Here is a 16,454-nt window from a genome sequence, read left to right on the forward strand (position 1 = left end):
TTGATGCTGATATGTGTCTGGAAAACAAATTCTCACTCAGTGGATGTGCCAATATCCAGTTGGGGGGTGGTATCAGAGACCCTTAATGCTGTCTCTCTCTCTCCACCCCTCTCTCCACTTCTCTCTCTCTCTCTCTCTCTGTCTGTTTTCCTCCCGTCCCCGCTCTCATTCCATCAGGTCCTCATACCACACACACCACAGCCCCTGAACGTCTCATCTCCTCCACCGGAGTGAGAGGACCAGAGAGAGGGAGAGAGGAGAGGTGACTGGGGATCAGCGGCAGCATCACTGACGAGCATCTCCCTCACTGGGGGAGAGTGAGAGAAAGCAAGAGAGAGAGCAAGAAAGAAGTGGGGAGAGGAGAAGTGGAAGGAGTGAGGAGGAAAGAGAGGAGGAGAGAGGGAGGGAGCAAAACAGTGAGAGAAATAAGTTTTCAGTTGGAGCGAGGACGCACGAGGGAGAGTTTGGAGTGAGAGCGTGGTGGGTGGCAGTGGGGGGACCTAGGAGCTTCATTGTCGTTTGTCTTTTATCGTCTGTGAGCGCCGCCTGCCTCCTCTCTTCTCCCTCTCCCCCCTCCTCCTCCTCCTCCTCCTCCTTCTCCTCTCTGCTCCTCTTCTCATCCCGGCTCTCCTCTCCCAGCTCCCGCCGTGGGGTCTCAGCTCTCCGTCTCCCTCCCCCCCTCCCTCGCTCCCTACCTCCCCCGGGCCCTGTTGGGAGCCTCCGGGCTGCTGCGCCGCAGGAGGATGTCTCGCAGGGAGTCTCCGCCGCCGCCCTCACCGCCTCCACCTCCGCAGCTCCTGGGGGTAAGGAGAGGGGAGGTGGAGTGCGAGGATCGTCCGGAGCGCGCAGAGCCGCTGTCCGACACCGAGAGGGAGATCATCCAGGACACGTGGGGGCACGTGTACAAGAACTGCGAGGACGTAGGGGTGTCTGTGCTCATAAGGTGAGTTTCGTCCAGAGGTGAAAGCCCAGGATTTTATGGTCACTGTGGAAAAAGTGTGGAAAAAAACTTTCAAACATGAGATCAGTGAACCAGTGTTTGAGGCTGCGTGTGCTGACCGTCAGTCCAGCAGTGCCTGCCTGTGGCTCTGTTGGGATGTTGGTGCTTTGTTCTCACTAATGAGCCGCTTTCTATTAGTTCTCTGTGATCAAGTCTCCATCCAGTGCATCCTTCATAATTAGTGGTTAGAAAGAAAAGTGATCAGATCTCTCTAATTTACCCCCTGCCCTCCGCATTCTTTTGTTTTAGAATTATTACTATCCTATCCTATAATACTATACTATACTATACTATACTGTACTATACTGTACCATACTGTACCATACCATACTATACTATACCATACCATACCGTACCGTACATACTATACTGCACTTCACTATACTATACTATGATACGATACAATACTATACATAACATCTACATTTATTCATTTTGATAACCTTATCAATACATATCAGAACATTTCTTTCTAAACTTCAGGAAAGAAAATCAACTATATAACATAAAAATTTGTCATGTATAATTACAGTTCTGTGTCTTGTGTCTGACATGTTTAGTCCCAATTTTCCTTAATCCTTGTTCAGAGGTTGTAACAGATGACATTTTGTCACACAATTATAAGGTCGTTTTCTTTTACATGTCAAAGGTAATCTGCTGAAATCTGACATCAGATAAATAATCTGACATGAAATCAACAGTGCACAGTAAACTAAAGGTTACCGTGCAGGTGTCTTGGTGGGTGTTGGTTTATTGATGTTTTACTGCTATAAAAGTTTCTTGATTATTTAGTTCAGTGGCTTCTGAACGGACTGACCTTTAAGCCAGCATCACAGGTTATGGTTGAAGAGTTTTAGTGCTCTGTGGACATGTTTGTGACATGTTTGTGCACAGAGTATACCTTCATAAGTCGAATTGCTGCAGATCCCCTCCAAGCCCCTGTTGACGCTCCTGTTGTGGCCACAGTCAGAACTCCAGGTCATGTGACGGTCGCAGGCCCAAAGCAACTTTTCCTATACACAATTGTCAAAAAAGGCACGGCTGTAGAAGTTTTCTAAAGTGAAGTCTTGAAGTAATAATTATTATTTTGTGTCATTCATGTGTTTGGGAGCCACCAGAAGGTTAGCTGGCTCAGCCAAAGTGGGACCCTAACACACATACAGAGGTGCAATTCTTAGACAGCTTTAGTTACTAGTTCATTTACAAATTAAGATTCTTGCATAAAAAGAGAGAGGTACACACACACACAGTGAACTTATGTTGGGAGAACAGGCAGGGACAGTGGTTCCACACCGCTGTAGTCCCAAATAAGTTACAGGAGAGCACATGACAGCTTGAAGCGCATATATTGGGTGTCTAGAGCAGTGATGACTGTGTGTGTGCAACATGCCCACAGCTGACAGTGTGGTCGCCAAGCACGTTCAATACTGAATGGTTTAGAGAAAAGTCAGAAGTGTCACACAAATAGAACTGAATAAAAGGACATGGTGACGCCAATTGCTCCTGCAGTGCAGATGTCTTCCACTGCCATCCCTCTGAGGAGAGCTGTGGAGGAGGACAGAGCTCTCAAAGAGAGAGCAAAGACACCGGGCGGGGGTCCTAGCCCACGGCGACATACAGTTGCACTCAAAATTATTCAACCCCCATTTCAAATTTGGTGGATTGGCAACATTTAGAAACTTAAGAGTACTTATTTGCAAATCAGGTGTTGTCTCAAGCACACCTGATGCAACTAATCAACCATTAGCTGTATTAGGTGTGCTTGAGATAGAACACATCAAGTACCTGGACTGGCTAAGGGTTTGTTCACAGTGATGTTTGGTTGCATGTTAGAAATATGGGTAATTTAAGAGAACTGTGCCAAAAGCTAAGAGAGGAGATCATTGCCTTACACAAACAAGGGGAAGGATACAAAAAGGTGGCAAAGGCACTGAATGTTCCTAGATATACTGTTAGAAGCATAGTTTGCAAGTTCGAAGCTGAAAGAACACTGGTTACATTACCTGGACGTGGCTGAAAGAGGAAGCTATCAACGGCTGACACCAGATTTCTGAGCAGGCAGCAGGCCAAAAACTCTTGAGTGACTGCAAAAGACCTGCATCAAGACTTGGTGGCAGCAGGCACTGAGGTTTCAGTTTCTACAGTCAGGTGCAAACTAAATGCTGAAGGCGTCCGTGCTCAAACTCCAAGACATACACCACTACTGACCCAAAAGCACAAGACAAGTCAGCTCCAATATGCTCAAAACCATATAAATAGGCTACAGAAGTTTTTGGACTCTGCTTTGTGGAGCAATGAAACAAAACTGTAACCTGAATCTGAATCAGTGGTATGTCCGAAGGAAGAAGAGTATCCTCTACAGTGAAGCATGGCGGTGGCTCGGTGATGCTTTGGGGCTGCTTTGAGTCTTCTGGCACTGGAAACCTGCAGCATTTGGAGGACAAGATGGATTCAATCAAGTATCACGGCTTCCAGGAGAAAATATCATGCTGTCTGTGAGGAAGCTGAAGTTTGGACATCATTGGACCTTCCAACAGGACAATGATCCCAAGTGAAAGTCCACCATGGCTTGGCTTCAGAAAAAGTCATGAAAGATACTAGAGTGGCCGTCACAGTCACCCGACTTGAATCCCATAGAAAATTTGTGGTGGGATTTGAAGAAGGCAGTTGCGGCACACAAACCCAAGAATATTAGAGAGCTGGAGGCTATTGCCCACGAGGAATGAGCTAAGATTCCTCAGGAACGCTGTCAGAACCTGGTGTCTGGCTGTGCATTGTGTTTGCAGCAGGTCATAACAGCAAAAGGGTGCTCTACTGAGTACTAAAGATACTTGTCAAGAAAGGGTTGAATAATTTTGAGACTGCAGTAGTCATTAAAAGGGGCATATTGTGTTGAATTTGGAGAAACCACCTGTAATATTAGTTGTGTTGAGGTATTTCAATTGTTCTTGTTTGAGTTGTTCATTGAGCACAGCTGAAAGTTTGTAAATTTTGCCCATATGTATGCTGAGTTATGTTTCAAAACAAAATCATAGCATCTAAATATCTAGTAACTCTAATAACTCAGATCCTCTTAAGTCATCTGTCTCAAGTCTTAGTCAAGTCTCAAGTCATAAATACCAAGTGAAGGTCAAGTCCAGTTTTTTGGCGATGTTAGTCCAGCAAGTCCTCAGACTTGTGTCATGTGCTTCAAGCTCGCCACCTCTGACTCTATGTATCTAAAAAAAACCCTGAGGAAACCGAAAAAAGGCTTTAGCATAAGTGCCAGAGGAGCAACTTTCATTGGAGTGAATGAGGTGCCATCTTGGAACACGATATCCAACCATGATCCCTACAAGATACTATACAGTAGTTACCATTCTGAATTAGACTGAAGTTCTTCCAGTTTTCTGTTCTCACGTTCACCCCCACCAAACTCTTACCTAAATCCAGCCAACAATCCATAATTTCACATTAACACAGACTTCATCTCAAGGACTATTCATGAAAATGACCAGTTATATTCCATTTACTTTGGACAATCAAACCCTGCTGTGATCAAACACAAACCCAGGATGATGATTTGCTCCTCAGCACATCCCTTATTGTTGCATATCATGATGCACTTGTTTGGAACTGGACAGCCATGAATTTATTTACTAAGAGCAGCTCAACGGCAGCTGAAAATCTTCTTTTTGCTGACCTCCAGTGGTCTGACTTCTCATCTGGCTGCAGTGATGTAGGAGTGCACTTCAGGGTGTGTCGGTACACTGTGACATCACTGTGGGCGTGGTTACAGCTGCAACTGACCCAAAAGTTTTAACCAAAGTACTCTTAAATTCTTCTGAAATTAAGATGCAAAATAATGTGACACCTGTGTGAGCTTATTGAGTCCCAATTTGCAGCATGTGATGATGCAATAATCCTTTTTTTTTTTAAATTAAACTCTATTCAGAAACAAAGTATACAGAAACAAACAAACAAACACACACACACACACACACACACACACACACACACTATGTTCTGTAACCATTCCCTCAACCTCTCACCAACAACTGAGCTGTGACAAGTGTAGGGTACGCAGGAACATCACATTCCTCCCTCATTAAGATGCTAAAGCAATACTTCATAGTTCACTTCTCCTCACACTACAGTACACACACCACAGAGGCTGTGAATTTGTTCACATATACATAAAATTCATGTATAGAAGACAGTTCATGTGTCATAAATTTTCTTCTTATATTACTGACGACTCCAACCATTGCTAATGTCTTCTTAAGTTGTCAAAACATATCTATAATATATATATATTCACATATATAGAATCACACATCTTTTTTCCAAGAGCCTAATCTTCAACAGGCAGTAATTCTCTGCGAAGCTTCACTGCAAAGTGTTGCAGACCAACTGGATGTCACGCGGTTAGACTGTGTTTTTCCTGCTTCTTTTCATGTTTTTATATATATATATATAGAAGAAAGACTTGATGCGTTTGAATGTCCCCAGCTAAACTGTCTCAGTGTTACACTAAGAAAGCCCTCAAGGGCTTGTTAAAATGGACAGCGTGTCGTAGCCAAGGAGACTGATGTGAGTGAGACAAACTGATTTTCAGTTTGGGGTGATGAGAATCCCCGAGGGAGGTAGTGGCAGGGGCAGAGAGCATCTTTTCTCTGTATGTATGTGTGTGTGTCTTGTGCTCTTATCAGTGGATGACAGCAACAAGCTTTGGCACCTAAATGCGTCGCTATCTGTTGTCTTCTCTGTCAGTCCTTTCAAATTTCATATATATCTTCCATTCCCTAATTTGCCATATTTTGTCCTTTGATGAAAAGATGACATTCTTCTTCCTTTCACATCTTGGTTGGTCCGACGTCTGATATCAAAGCTGCCAAGCACATTACATATTCAGGAATTAGTTTTGGGGACTGTGGTGTGGATACATATTGACAACTTTGAGCTTCTTGTTACGAAGGAGCAACAGGACAAATGATGTGTCAACAGGGTGCAAGACAGACCGAACAGAACTGACAACTAGAGCTGAAAATGATGATGATTATTTTCATCATGGATTCAATCATACCAAGAACCATTCACTGACGCCAAAACAGGAACAGTCCCACTTTTGAGTAAACTCTTGCTCAGAGGTAAATAAATTGGCTCAGCTTGGCTCAGTCCAAGGGTAACAAAATCCACCTACCAGCAGCTCTAAACGTCATTATTTAACACGTTTATATGTTGTTTGTGTAAACTGTAAGAAAACTCATGCATAAAAGCACAATTTGGAGACTATTTCTTGTCGTGGTTCAGCTAACTTCATATTTACTGACCTGAGAGTGATATTAATGTACACATGTAACTGTAAAAAGTGTCAATACTCCTTTAAGAAATTCCTCATTGTCAACTGTTTCTATGTTAGTATTTGGAATGTACTAGTAACTAGTAAGTATCCATACAAATAATCAATAAATTCCTAAAATAGTAAACTATGGCCCGGCACAATATCCCAGAGTCCAAGGTGATGCCTTCAGACTGGTTTTGTCCGACCAGGAGTCTAAAACACAAAGATATTCATCTTAAGTTTGGCATTTTTGATTGATAAAAGACTTTAATACTGAGTCAGGTATCAGAATTGTTGTTGAGTCATTTTCTGTTGCTCTACTAATCGATGCGACCGCTTGTTTCAGCACTTTACACTACATTTTAATTTTTCTGTCTCTGGTGCACAGAGCGGGATCGTCAACAGTTCCTCAGTTGCCTAACATTACCCGAGGCTGACTCTGGGTCACAGTCTGACACGCCTGAGATCAGTGCACAGCATCGCGCGTGTGAACAGGGCTTTGCATTTTCATGTCAATCCATCTGTCTGGATGCATGGGGAGAAGAGACAGTGACAACGGCCTCACTTGATCTCACCAATGCGTACAAATGCAATTGCACCAAAGAGTGAGAGCACCCCAGGCGTCGGCAGAACAGTGCATATGGCAGCTTTGTGAACACAATAAAACCAATACATACTGAACTGAATAGTATTGTTGTAGTGACAGAGCTGATGAGAAAATTCTAGCACATTTTCATCAAGCAGAGGATAATTAAGTGTCACAATGAGGCAAAAAAAACAATGAGACAATGTCATTTAATTAATTTGAGGTATTTCATGCTGCATTTATAACAGGATTTTGGAACAGGACACACAAATAGGATTGGTTAACTGTACATGCCTAGTGGTATCTGTTAAAGTAGCATTAGCGAGTCACTTTACAGGGCTTTCGCACATGAAGCACAAGTGTGACATTTCATCGAACACGGCCATTATTTCCAATGGAGAACCATCCTGTAACATAGTTACATGCAGGGGACTGGTTACCAACACGTTTTAGCTGCAGAGCGTGATGGGAATGTCATAAGTTTAGCAAGCATTTGGTTTTAAATTGAAACGCTCACCTGGTGGTGGAGCTAGATGAACAGTGAGAGGGTCATTTAAGTAATTTCAATTCATCCTCTGAGGACCATGAATATGTGGCCCAAATTAAATGGCAATAACATTTAGAAGTTGTCATAATATTTCACTCAAAACCAAAAATGTCAATCTGCTGGTGACACTAAAAGTAAAGTTCGTCAGCTCGTCAAGGTTCATCGTCAGGGGAACATGAACGTCTGTACAAAGTGTCACAGCAGTCTATCCAGCAGTAGTTGAGACATTTCAGTTAATAGTGGGTCTACTTAAATCAGGATTATATGGTTCATTTTTATTCAGCAATAGTCAAGCCAGATGTATGGAGACACAGAGTTTGCCTTGTGAACAAGACGCCCTTGAAGCGAGGCTCAAGGCTATTCATGGTACTCCAAAGAATTACGAAAACCCTTCCAGTCTAATCAAAGTGTGATTAACAACCCCCACTAATGGTGCGGCTCTGGCTTTGATGACTTCATTTAAATGCAGAGACAGGTGCAAGAAGCTCTTCAAAGTACTAAACGCCAGAACTCATCTCACACAGGGACAAAATGTTTCTCACCATTCTCCACAGACATGAAGTGTTACAGACATGACACATCAAAAATCAGGTCGCATTGTGGTCCAACATATGTTTTCCATCATGTATCACCCCATTAAGGAAATACACTGCTCACAACCCGTCCTGGCATTGCAGAAAACACAACTGAGTTTAATTACTTAAGTTGTCTCTAAAAGAGGTATACTGTCTGTGGTCAGAGACCTGACAGCAGAAGAGTTAACAATGTGACGTACCTCAATGCATAAATGATTTTGTAATGATTTTAAAGGTGTACATGGATTTTTTGGGAGTTTGGCCTTTTGGCATGGAGCATGTGATGGGTTCATTCACATCAGAGGTGTTACTGAGCTGGGTGGCCCACTTGGTAGAGCGTGTACCATAAAGGCTTACCCCAGCGGCCCGGGTTTGATTCCAGCCTGTGGCCCTTTGCTGCATGTCTTTCCCTCTCTCTCACCCCTCTCTTCCCCTCCCTGATCTATCCACTGTCTCTGTCCAATAAAAGGCTAACAAAAGGCTAAAAAGTACCTATATCCACATCGGATGTTTACCATAAAACAGTAACAGTATGTCCACACAGGTGATTAGCATTGTCAATAAAGGACTTGCAGCAGCTTCATAGATGAAGAACCAGTGAATTATGCCGTTGAATTGGAGTGGGACATGTTACAGTTGAAAAATGAACTCATCTGTCCTCTCTGGTGGACAAACCATGGATCTAGTTTGGCATTTCTGTACTTCAGCTTCTTGTCAGTTGGCGTATGCACTGATGCTGATATATCTGGAACAAGATTATATCACTGATGTAACGTCTTAGCTTATATTTTTAAGGCAAATCGGCCTGAATCAGGAGTTTGATATTTAGCTCTGTAACAGGAGGTGAAGTCTCATCTCCTGTGTGAAAATCAGCTACACGCCCATCCATAACCCCCTCACTCCAACCTCCACCACTCAGCCTTATCATGTTATTACCAGGCATACTGGACTGAATAATGCACCATATGGCACATGGCCTGAATACCTGTTGCATATATTCTTTTCATGTCCTGTAAAGCCATGCCTTGGCTACACTTATTGTTCAAGCTCAACTCTTTTTTTCTTCAAAGAAAACATCAGAGCAGCGCTCTGTCTTCTTAACGTTGTCTTAGCAGAACAAGAGCTACTAGAAAGTCTCTATTATTTCTGTCACCGAGGAAAAGAGTGCATCGTATTGTGACAGCTGGTAGAGCCAAGCAAGGAGTGCTACAGGCAAGCAGAGCCTTACTAGGCCTAGCATGACACAGGATCTGGAGGATATGGATGTAGTGTAGCAGGGACGCCAAGGGCCAAACTCCGACTGGGAAATAACTGTAGTAGCATTTCTACTCAGCTGGAGCACTGACAAGATTTAAAGTGGGTCAGAGCAGAAGTGTGTGTGTGTGTGCACACATGTAAATCCATCTGTTTTCCACTCAGTGTTTGTGTGTCTGTACATTTCTAAAGCTCTGTGTTGACAATTATGCTTTGCATTGTTGTCAGTGAAAACTGACAATACCTAATCTGTCAGATCTGTCACAGACCCCTTTACGAGCTAGCTCGTGGAGACTTTCCTATCGCTTTGGCATACACTCTTCCCTCTCTCTTACTGAGCTGCTGTGAGCTCCCAGTCGGCTGTGATGAAAACTGTCAAACCGCTGAGTCAAAACAAATCTTCGTAACCAGAATCCCACAAGACAATTTACATTTTCTTTGTTTATCTCTCGTCTTGCATCTACCAGGGTGGTTTAAGAATGGAATTTACTACATATGCACCTAAAATAACTCTTGTGGTACACACTGGGCAGCCCTCAAACACAACCCAGACACATCGGACACAAGTGACATCTTCTCTCACATCACAAGTCTTTAATGAGCTTTGAAAAGCTCAGAGGTGAACTTGGCAAGGACCAGTTATTTACTCTGTTAGACAACAGCTGACACTTTCTCAGGTTTGTGAGAGGATGTCAGGGCATGTTAGCTTTACTTGGCTTTTACTTACTTTGCTTTTACTTACTTTCTCCAGATTATGCCAGATCTAGAGTTTGCATCAAGCCTCACCAGCAGCGTTGCTCTGCGGAAGGCTATTGAGTGGTTGGTCCAGACTGAGATGACTTCACTGTTGGATTGTCATAAAATTTGCTTCTGCTATTTATGGCCCCAAGAGGATGCATTTTAATGACTTTGTTGATCGTCTGACTTTTCACCTAAAGCACCACTGTACCTTAGCACAGCCTCACAGAGCTACTATAACATGGCTGTTGACTCTTAGTGGGGATTCACACTGAAAAGAGCTCAGCGTTCAAACAACAAAGGGGCTGCGTTGGTGGTTTTGTGTTGTAAATGGTGCCAGTGAGACAGTGAAATATGTTCCAGGAAGTCCAGACACAGATTGATGTGTTAAAGGCCTATCAGACACCACTGTGATTTGTATTACTCGCAGACAGAATTTGACAACTGTGGCAAGTTATCACTGCTGCAACCTATTTTATTTATCCTTTGTTGAGACGACTGTGAGGCTAACAGTAGGAACAGTACATTGACGTAGCAATGTACTTTTTCAGGAATGTGCACTTGCATGTAAGTGATTGGCTATTGATGTTACATTGCATTGCAGCAAATTTTGAACCTGGTTAAACCTTTTCTTGCTGCACATCTTTAACACTCCATTCAAATGAATCAGAGGGTTGCATTTTGTTCATGTAGGGCTAAACTTCAACTTGCTAGTTTTGATAGTATTTGATGAAAATCAAAGGAAAAAAGTGGCAAAATGTTATTAACAACAAAGAGCAAACAAATCCATCATGTACTTTAAATCCCTTTAAAACATACACTGGTCTCATGTGTGAATAAGCACCTGATTCACTGTTACTAAAAAGTCATAAAGCCAAACTTGTTTGGTTGGATCTTGCAGCATTTCATCGTCATGACAGTCTGAGCTGAAAACCATCAGATTAAAGTAAAACATGGATCTATCCAAACAGATCAGGTATATACATCCGCTGCTCTTAACAGTGACAAGTGGTTCAACCTTGATTTAATTAAATTCACACAAAAAGCCCCAAAAACAGGCACTCTGTGCCTTTCGGTAAATTTCAGTTAAGTAACAGTATTTGTACGTGGAATCTTTTAATCTGCTCAATACTGTGCCTTCAGTTGGTGTTTTTGAGGCTCTCATATAAACATCACCAGACATGCAGGAAAATTAGACTCCATTCTTCGGCACACGTGCATCCAATTACACTCAAATACTCTGATCAATCCTAACTATCAGGGCCTCATCAGTGCTACTGCAGTGTAAAGGAGTCTGCCTGGCACTGCAGGGGTGATTTAGACACTTTACAAGCACGAAAAAGAACGAAGTGTGTATGTGTGAACTACACTTTAGTCAAAAACCCTCTTACTAAAGCCGAATGTTACAAGAAATTGGTTAGGATTTTTGGCATTTGTGCATTTAAAGGCTTCAGAATAATGTCTGCAGACTGACTGAGGGTCATATTTGGATAATAAGTGTGGTGAAATTGGAAAAAGAGTGACTTTGTGGTCTGTTCATTTCTTGGGTAAATCTTTATTTTTCAAGCATGACTCCCTGCATGCTTTGGTCTAATGTTGTGATGCATGCGCGGTTCTCATTATGATAGATTTTCACTGGCTTTACTACACTGTCTGACGGGATTTGTCCCAGTTAAGCCTAGTTGATGTCACTGCTGTCTTGTTGGGTATTTTTTACCAACAACAATGCAAGAATAAATAGTAACAACAATATTCAGTGAAAATTTCTATGTTGTGTAATGTGGTTGTTGCATTAGTGCATCACTCCCTGTCTATGTGTATTGAGGCTTTCATATCTTGCCTTTCTTCTGGAATTATCTGTAAAACTCCTCCAGAAACACAATAGCGAAACAAAACAGTACAGAAAGTAAGAAACCCAAACTATGGGTATTAATGGAATTACTATGGGATATTGTGATATCATCTATGTTAGATTACTGCTCTAATCACATAGCCTACTCATATCTTTTCTGAATATATACACACATATATCTGTGTAAAACACACTCACTCCCTTTGTTTCATGGGGTCCTCGTTGATAAAAAAAGTGTGTGCAAATTTACAATTGAAACTAATCGGTCACAGCCACAGTTCAGATTCCCTGCTCAGTCAACCGGACCCTTTAAGACACAAAACAAAACAGTCGTGCTAGTGGTTCGGTGACACTGTGTAAAGGTACAGCGTGCTTTGAGCCTAGTTTATTGTTTTTCCATGCAAACATTTTCTAATTTACCCAAATTTCAGACTAAGAACTGTACTAATTACAGATGAGGCTGATGGGAATGTCATATGTTTTGTAGGTATTTGGTGATAAACTAAGGTTCTGGACCAGTAAGTCATCCTTAAGCGAACATGAATACTGTACTAAATTTCATGACAAATCCATCCATTATCTACATCACTTATCCTTGACTGTCTGGGCTGGAACTAATCCCAGCTGACATTGTGTGAGAGACAGAGTTCATCCTGGACTGGTCGCCAGCCAATCACAGGGACACTGTTCAAGTATAACAGATGGAGAGGATGGCTGACAAGAACTGGTAGCTCACATTTCTGGTCCAACACCTCCATCATCTTCATTATTAGAAAGACAAGGAGAGGAGAAATAATTTGTACCAAGGTGCTACCTGTGTTGTCTTTAACACAGCTAGTTTAGCGTGATGGAGTGGGGGAGCTGTTGGATTTTATTATGAAGAATTTCAATGCTCATCTTTTTGAACATGATGCAGAAAGAACTGAAAAAAGCATGCTAACGTGCTCACAATGGTAACATGCTGATGTTAGCAGATAGAGTGCTTACTTTTAGCCTGTTAGCTTACTAAAATGGTAATTTTTTTGTCATAAACCATCTAATGATGGCATTAGGTGAAAGGTCACAGGATCACTAAGAAGGAAAAGTCAGGGGATCACCAAAGTCTTGAGGATTCATCCTCTGAGGACCGGGAATCAAATTTCCACCGGCTTCATCTAATATTTGTTGAAATTGTTGTTATTTTTAATTGGTCAACTCGATAAGTAGAGTGACTAGCAGACATTGCCATCTCCAGAGTCACACCGCTAATGTGGCTAATAAAGGTAATTTTCTTCTGAAATGTATTTGCCTCCTTAGGTTCTTTGTCAACTTCCCATCAGCCAAACAATACTTCAGCCAGTTCCAGGACATGGAGGATCCCGAGGAGATGGAGCGAAGCAGCCAACTTCGGCACCATGCCCGCAGGGTGATGAACGCCATCAATACTGTGGTGGAGAACCTCCATGACCCAGAGAAGGTGTCGTCAGTGCTGGCCCTGGTGGGGAAGGCCCACGCTATCAAACACAAGGTGGAACCCATGTACTTCAAGGTAACCTCAGGGAATGGGATACGTCACTCTGTCAGCCCAATGTTGCTGAATGTGTTGCTGTATAGTTTGGGCCATTTGACTGGTGTGCCATGAAACAAAGTAGACTGTGTCCCCTAAAAGATAATTGTCTGGTGCTTTCTCTCCTGGATAAGCAGATGTGTTGATGCATAAGTATTTTCTGGCTTCAGCAGCCTCTTTAATTATCAAAACACCCCAAAGAAATGTTCCCACTACCAATCTAATGCCGCATGGGACTCTACTGTCTTTTTAATTTACCCAGGCTGACAAATCATACTCCTGTTTTGCTCTTATTATGTCTCAAATGCAGATATCACCTGCTTGTCCTGGTTAAACCAAGTCCAGAAATGATGTTAACAAGGGTTTCTTGATCGCAGATGTTCCGTGTAATATAAAAGCTATGATGTAGGCACATGACAGACTGTATACACGCATCAAGAGCCATTCAGCTACTTTTAGGAGTCGATTACAGTAATACCAGGATGAAAAGCAGTGTTTGGCTGTCTTTTTCTGTTTGAAGTCTGTTGCACCTCATCAGTGATGCTGGGTAAAGAAATGTGCTCTGTTACAGCTGTAACCCCTGCAACAGCGATATCACTGTATACCAGCTCATGCAGTCACTTCCTGAAATGTCAGAAATATGAATTACAATTCTGTGTTGTGTGTAAAAGGCATGCAGAAAGGTTGGAGTGGATCAAAAGTGTAAAGTATTTAGTAATTTTCTTATACATATAAGAACTACAGCCTTCAGCGGTACGGAGCGGTGTACAGTAGAAACAGTGAGAGAGTAGTTCAACATGTTTTTGCTGTAATAGTAAATGAGCAATCAACTTAAGACATAACATACGGCAATCAAAGAAAAAAGTATAGCAAAATCGTATAACAACCAATTACAAAATATTATTAAAGCAGCTGTTAAAGACAAAAAAACTGAATCAGATCAGTTGAACATCAAAAATGTTTAAGATCCAGTGTTTAATTTGGACCATATGGTTGCTTAATTTGTTAGTGTGAAACTGTAATGTGATTCCCTCTTCATCTGGCTGAGGAGCGGAAGCATCTTCTTCCTCCCTTCATGTCTTTTGAAAGTCGTCTGCAGTCGGTTCATACATGCAGCTGTGAAGAGAACACATTAGTGTCATTCATGCTTCCCTCTGCTGGCTTCTGGTTGCCTTTAGAAAAATAATTTAAAGGTTTAATTGATCATTTTGTGGATAAATCACTAAACCATGTTTTACAGTGATGGTGATTAATTGATTATTTCATGTGGTTGAAGGTCCTCAAATGGGAGAAGAAATGGGGGGGGGGGGTACAATCTCTTCTCCATATATGACTGTATTTACGCCACATGTTAACAAACTAAAACATCTCCATGACAACTGAACAAATCTGTCCGCTAAGGAAGGTCATGAGATGTGGCCGAAAGCTTTGGAAATACCAATTAATGGATGTTTTGTTGAGAACATCTTTGCTAAAATGCAATTCCTGCCTTGTTAAGGTTTTATTTCTAGATGAAAGTGAATATTTAGGCGGTTCTTCGTGTCCCCAGTTTGTATACTACAAATGAATAATGTCATTTTTCATAGCTGTAGCTTCCTACAACATTTAAATCCACATTTCCCTTTTTATTTTTGCTTTCCCTTTATATCTTCTCCTGCCTCGCTCCAAACCTGTGTTGTCCCTTCTCTCTACTTTGTCATTTTCATTCCCTTTGTATCGCCTGTCCACCCACTGCTTTCATGCTTTACTGTTATCATTTTCAATTCTCACCTGCCTCGGCCACTTTATGTAACAGTGAATTCGATTCTTTACTTCCATCTCTCTGCTCTTTTTACTGAATATTATTTCTCTGCATTACTCCCTCCTCCCTCCACCTGTCATTACAACGAGAGCCACATATTCCCACTCTGTCACTGTCTTTCTCTCCTCCTCTCTTTCTCATACCATTTCCCTCTTTTTTCATGTTAATCGGGTTTCTTTCCCACCCTCCTTCTTCCCAGATCCTGAGCGGCGTGATGCTGGAAGTGTTGTCTGAGGATTTCCCAGAGTTCTTCACGGCAGAGGTGCAGATGGTGTGGACCAAACTGATGGGGGCGGTGTACTGGCATGTGACGGGGGCCTACACAGAGGTGGGCTGGCTCCAGGTCTCCAGCTCAGCAGTGTGAAGAGTTTGGAGGAAGAGGGGGTGAAGGAGTTTTAATTGCGAGGAGTTCTGTGAGGATGGTTTCACAGACATGGATAAGATTAACGTGGTAATCCGTGCAACTCTGTACTTTATTTTGGTGACATTTTGGTGCTAAGCCTTCATTGCTGTGGTGATTCTTCGTGGCACTTCTCAGAAATCACTTGGACACCAAACAATGTAGCCAGACAACATTTTACTTTTCTCCTCATAACGTTTTAGCCAGTGTTAGTGGTGCTTTGGTCTGTGTTTCTATCCATGGAGGCTATCACTGCTAATGCTAGCTATACAGTACTTCTACAACACATCACTTCCTGTGTCGCATGGGAACCTCCCCATTAAAGAGCTAAGACAAGCGCTTAGTCAAACAGAAGCTTTAATAAACTGGTAGGTGTAATTACTGCTCTGTTACGTTCATTAAGCCTTCGTTAGTGACCCATCGGTAAGCCATGCCCCCTTAGTTACTGTTGCTAGGCCTGTCAAGCTTTCCAATCTCGTCCGCCACATGTGCAGCACAGTAATGTTGGCAGATCAGCCTCCCAAAATTCAAAGTCATGTTTCAAACAACAGTTCCTCGATTTCTTGACAGAGGCATTTGTAGCTGAACAGTTGACTTCCTCCCTCCCTTAGTAATGAAATCTTGGCGACTATCACTAGCAAGCTAATTACTGTTAATTACTGTTGCTAAGTGGGTTATTGATAATGCTCTCTCAAACCAACTTTTTTTTTTAACAAAAACCTAATAAAAGGCTCTTAAATATGCACTTGAAGGCTGCATAACAGATGATATTATGCGAAAAGGCTACATGAAACATGTAAAATATTTGGAAACAAGGAGCAGTATTACTCAT

The 16,454-nt window shown here is 42.1% G+C and overlaps 1 protein-coding gene across 1 annotated transcript; it reads left to right on the forward strand.

Annotated features, from left to right (window-relative positions):
* The first annotated feature begins 743 nt into the window (after window positions 1–743).
* Window positions 744–16,113, forward strand: cygb2 (cytoglobin 2). Its single transcript, XM_070828151.1, has 3 exons — window positions 744–943; window positions 13,172–13,403; window positions 15,422–16,113. Exons 1-3 carry the CDS (start codon window positions 744–746, stop codon window positions 15,584–15,586), a joined length of 597 nt encoding a protein of 198 aa, XP_070684252.1. The 3' UTR covers window positions 15,587–16,113.
* Window positions 16,114–16,454: the final 341 nt, after the last annotated feature.

Source organism: Pempheris klunzingeri, chromosome 3, assembly GCF_042242105.1.
Source record: "Pempheris klunzingeri isolate RE-2024b chromosome 3, fPemKlu1.hap1, whole genome shotgun sequence".
Lineage (NCBI taxonomy): Eukaryota > Metazoa > Chordata > Actinopteri > Acropomatiformes > Pempheridae > Pempheris > Pempheris klunzingeri.

Bases quoted from the DNA above. Each gene is read 5' to 3' on its own strand.
- cygb2 (XM_070828151.1), top strand. From the start codon at position 744: ATGTCTCGCAGGGAGTCTCCGCCGCCGCCCTCACCGCCTCCACCTCCG. The intron at 944-13,171 runs GTGAGTTTCGTC...TTGCCTCCTTAG, and splicing joins GGGGTGTCTGTGCTCATAAG to GTTCTTTGTCAACTTCCCAT. The intron at 13,404-15,421 runs GTAACCTCAGGG...CCTTCTTCCCAG, and splicing joins TGGAACCCATGTACTTCAAG to ATCCTGAGCGGCGTGATGCT.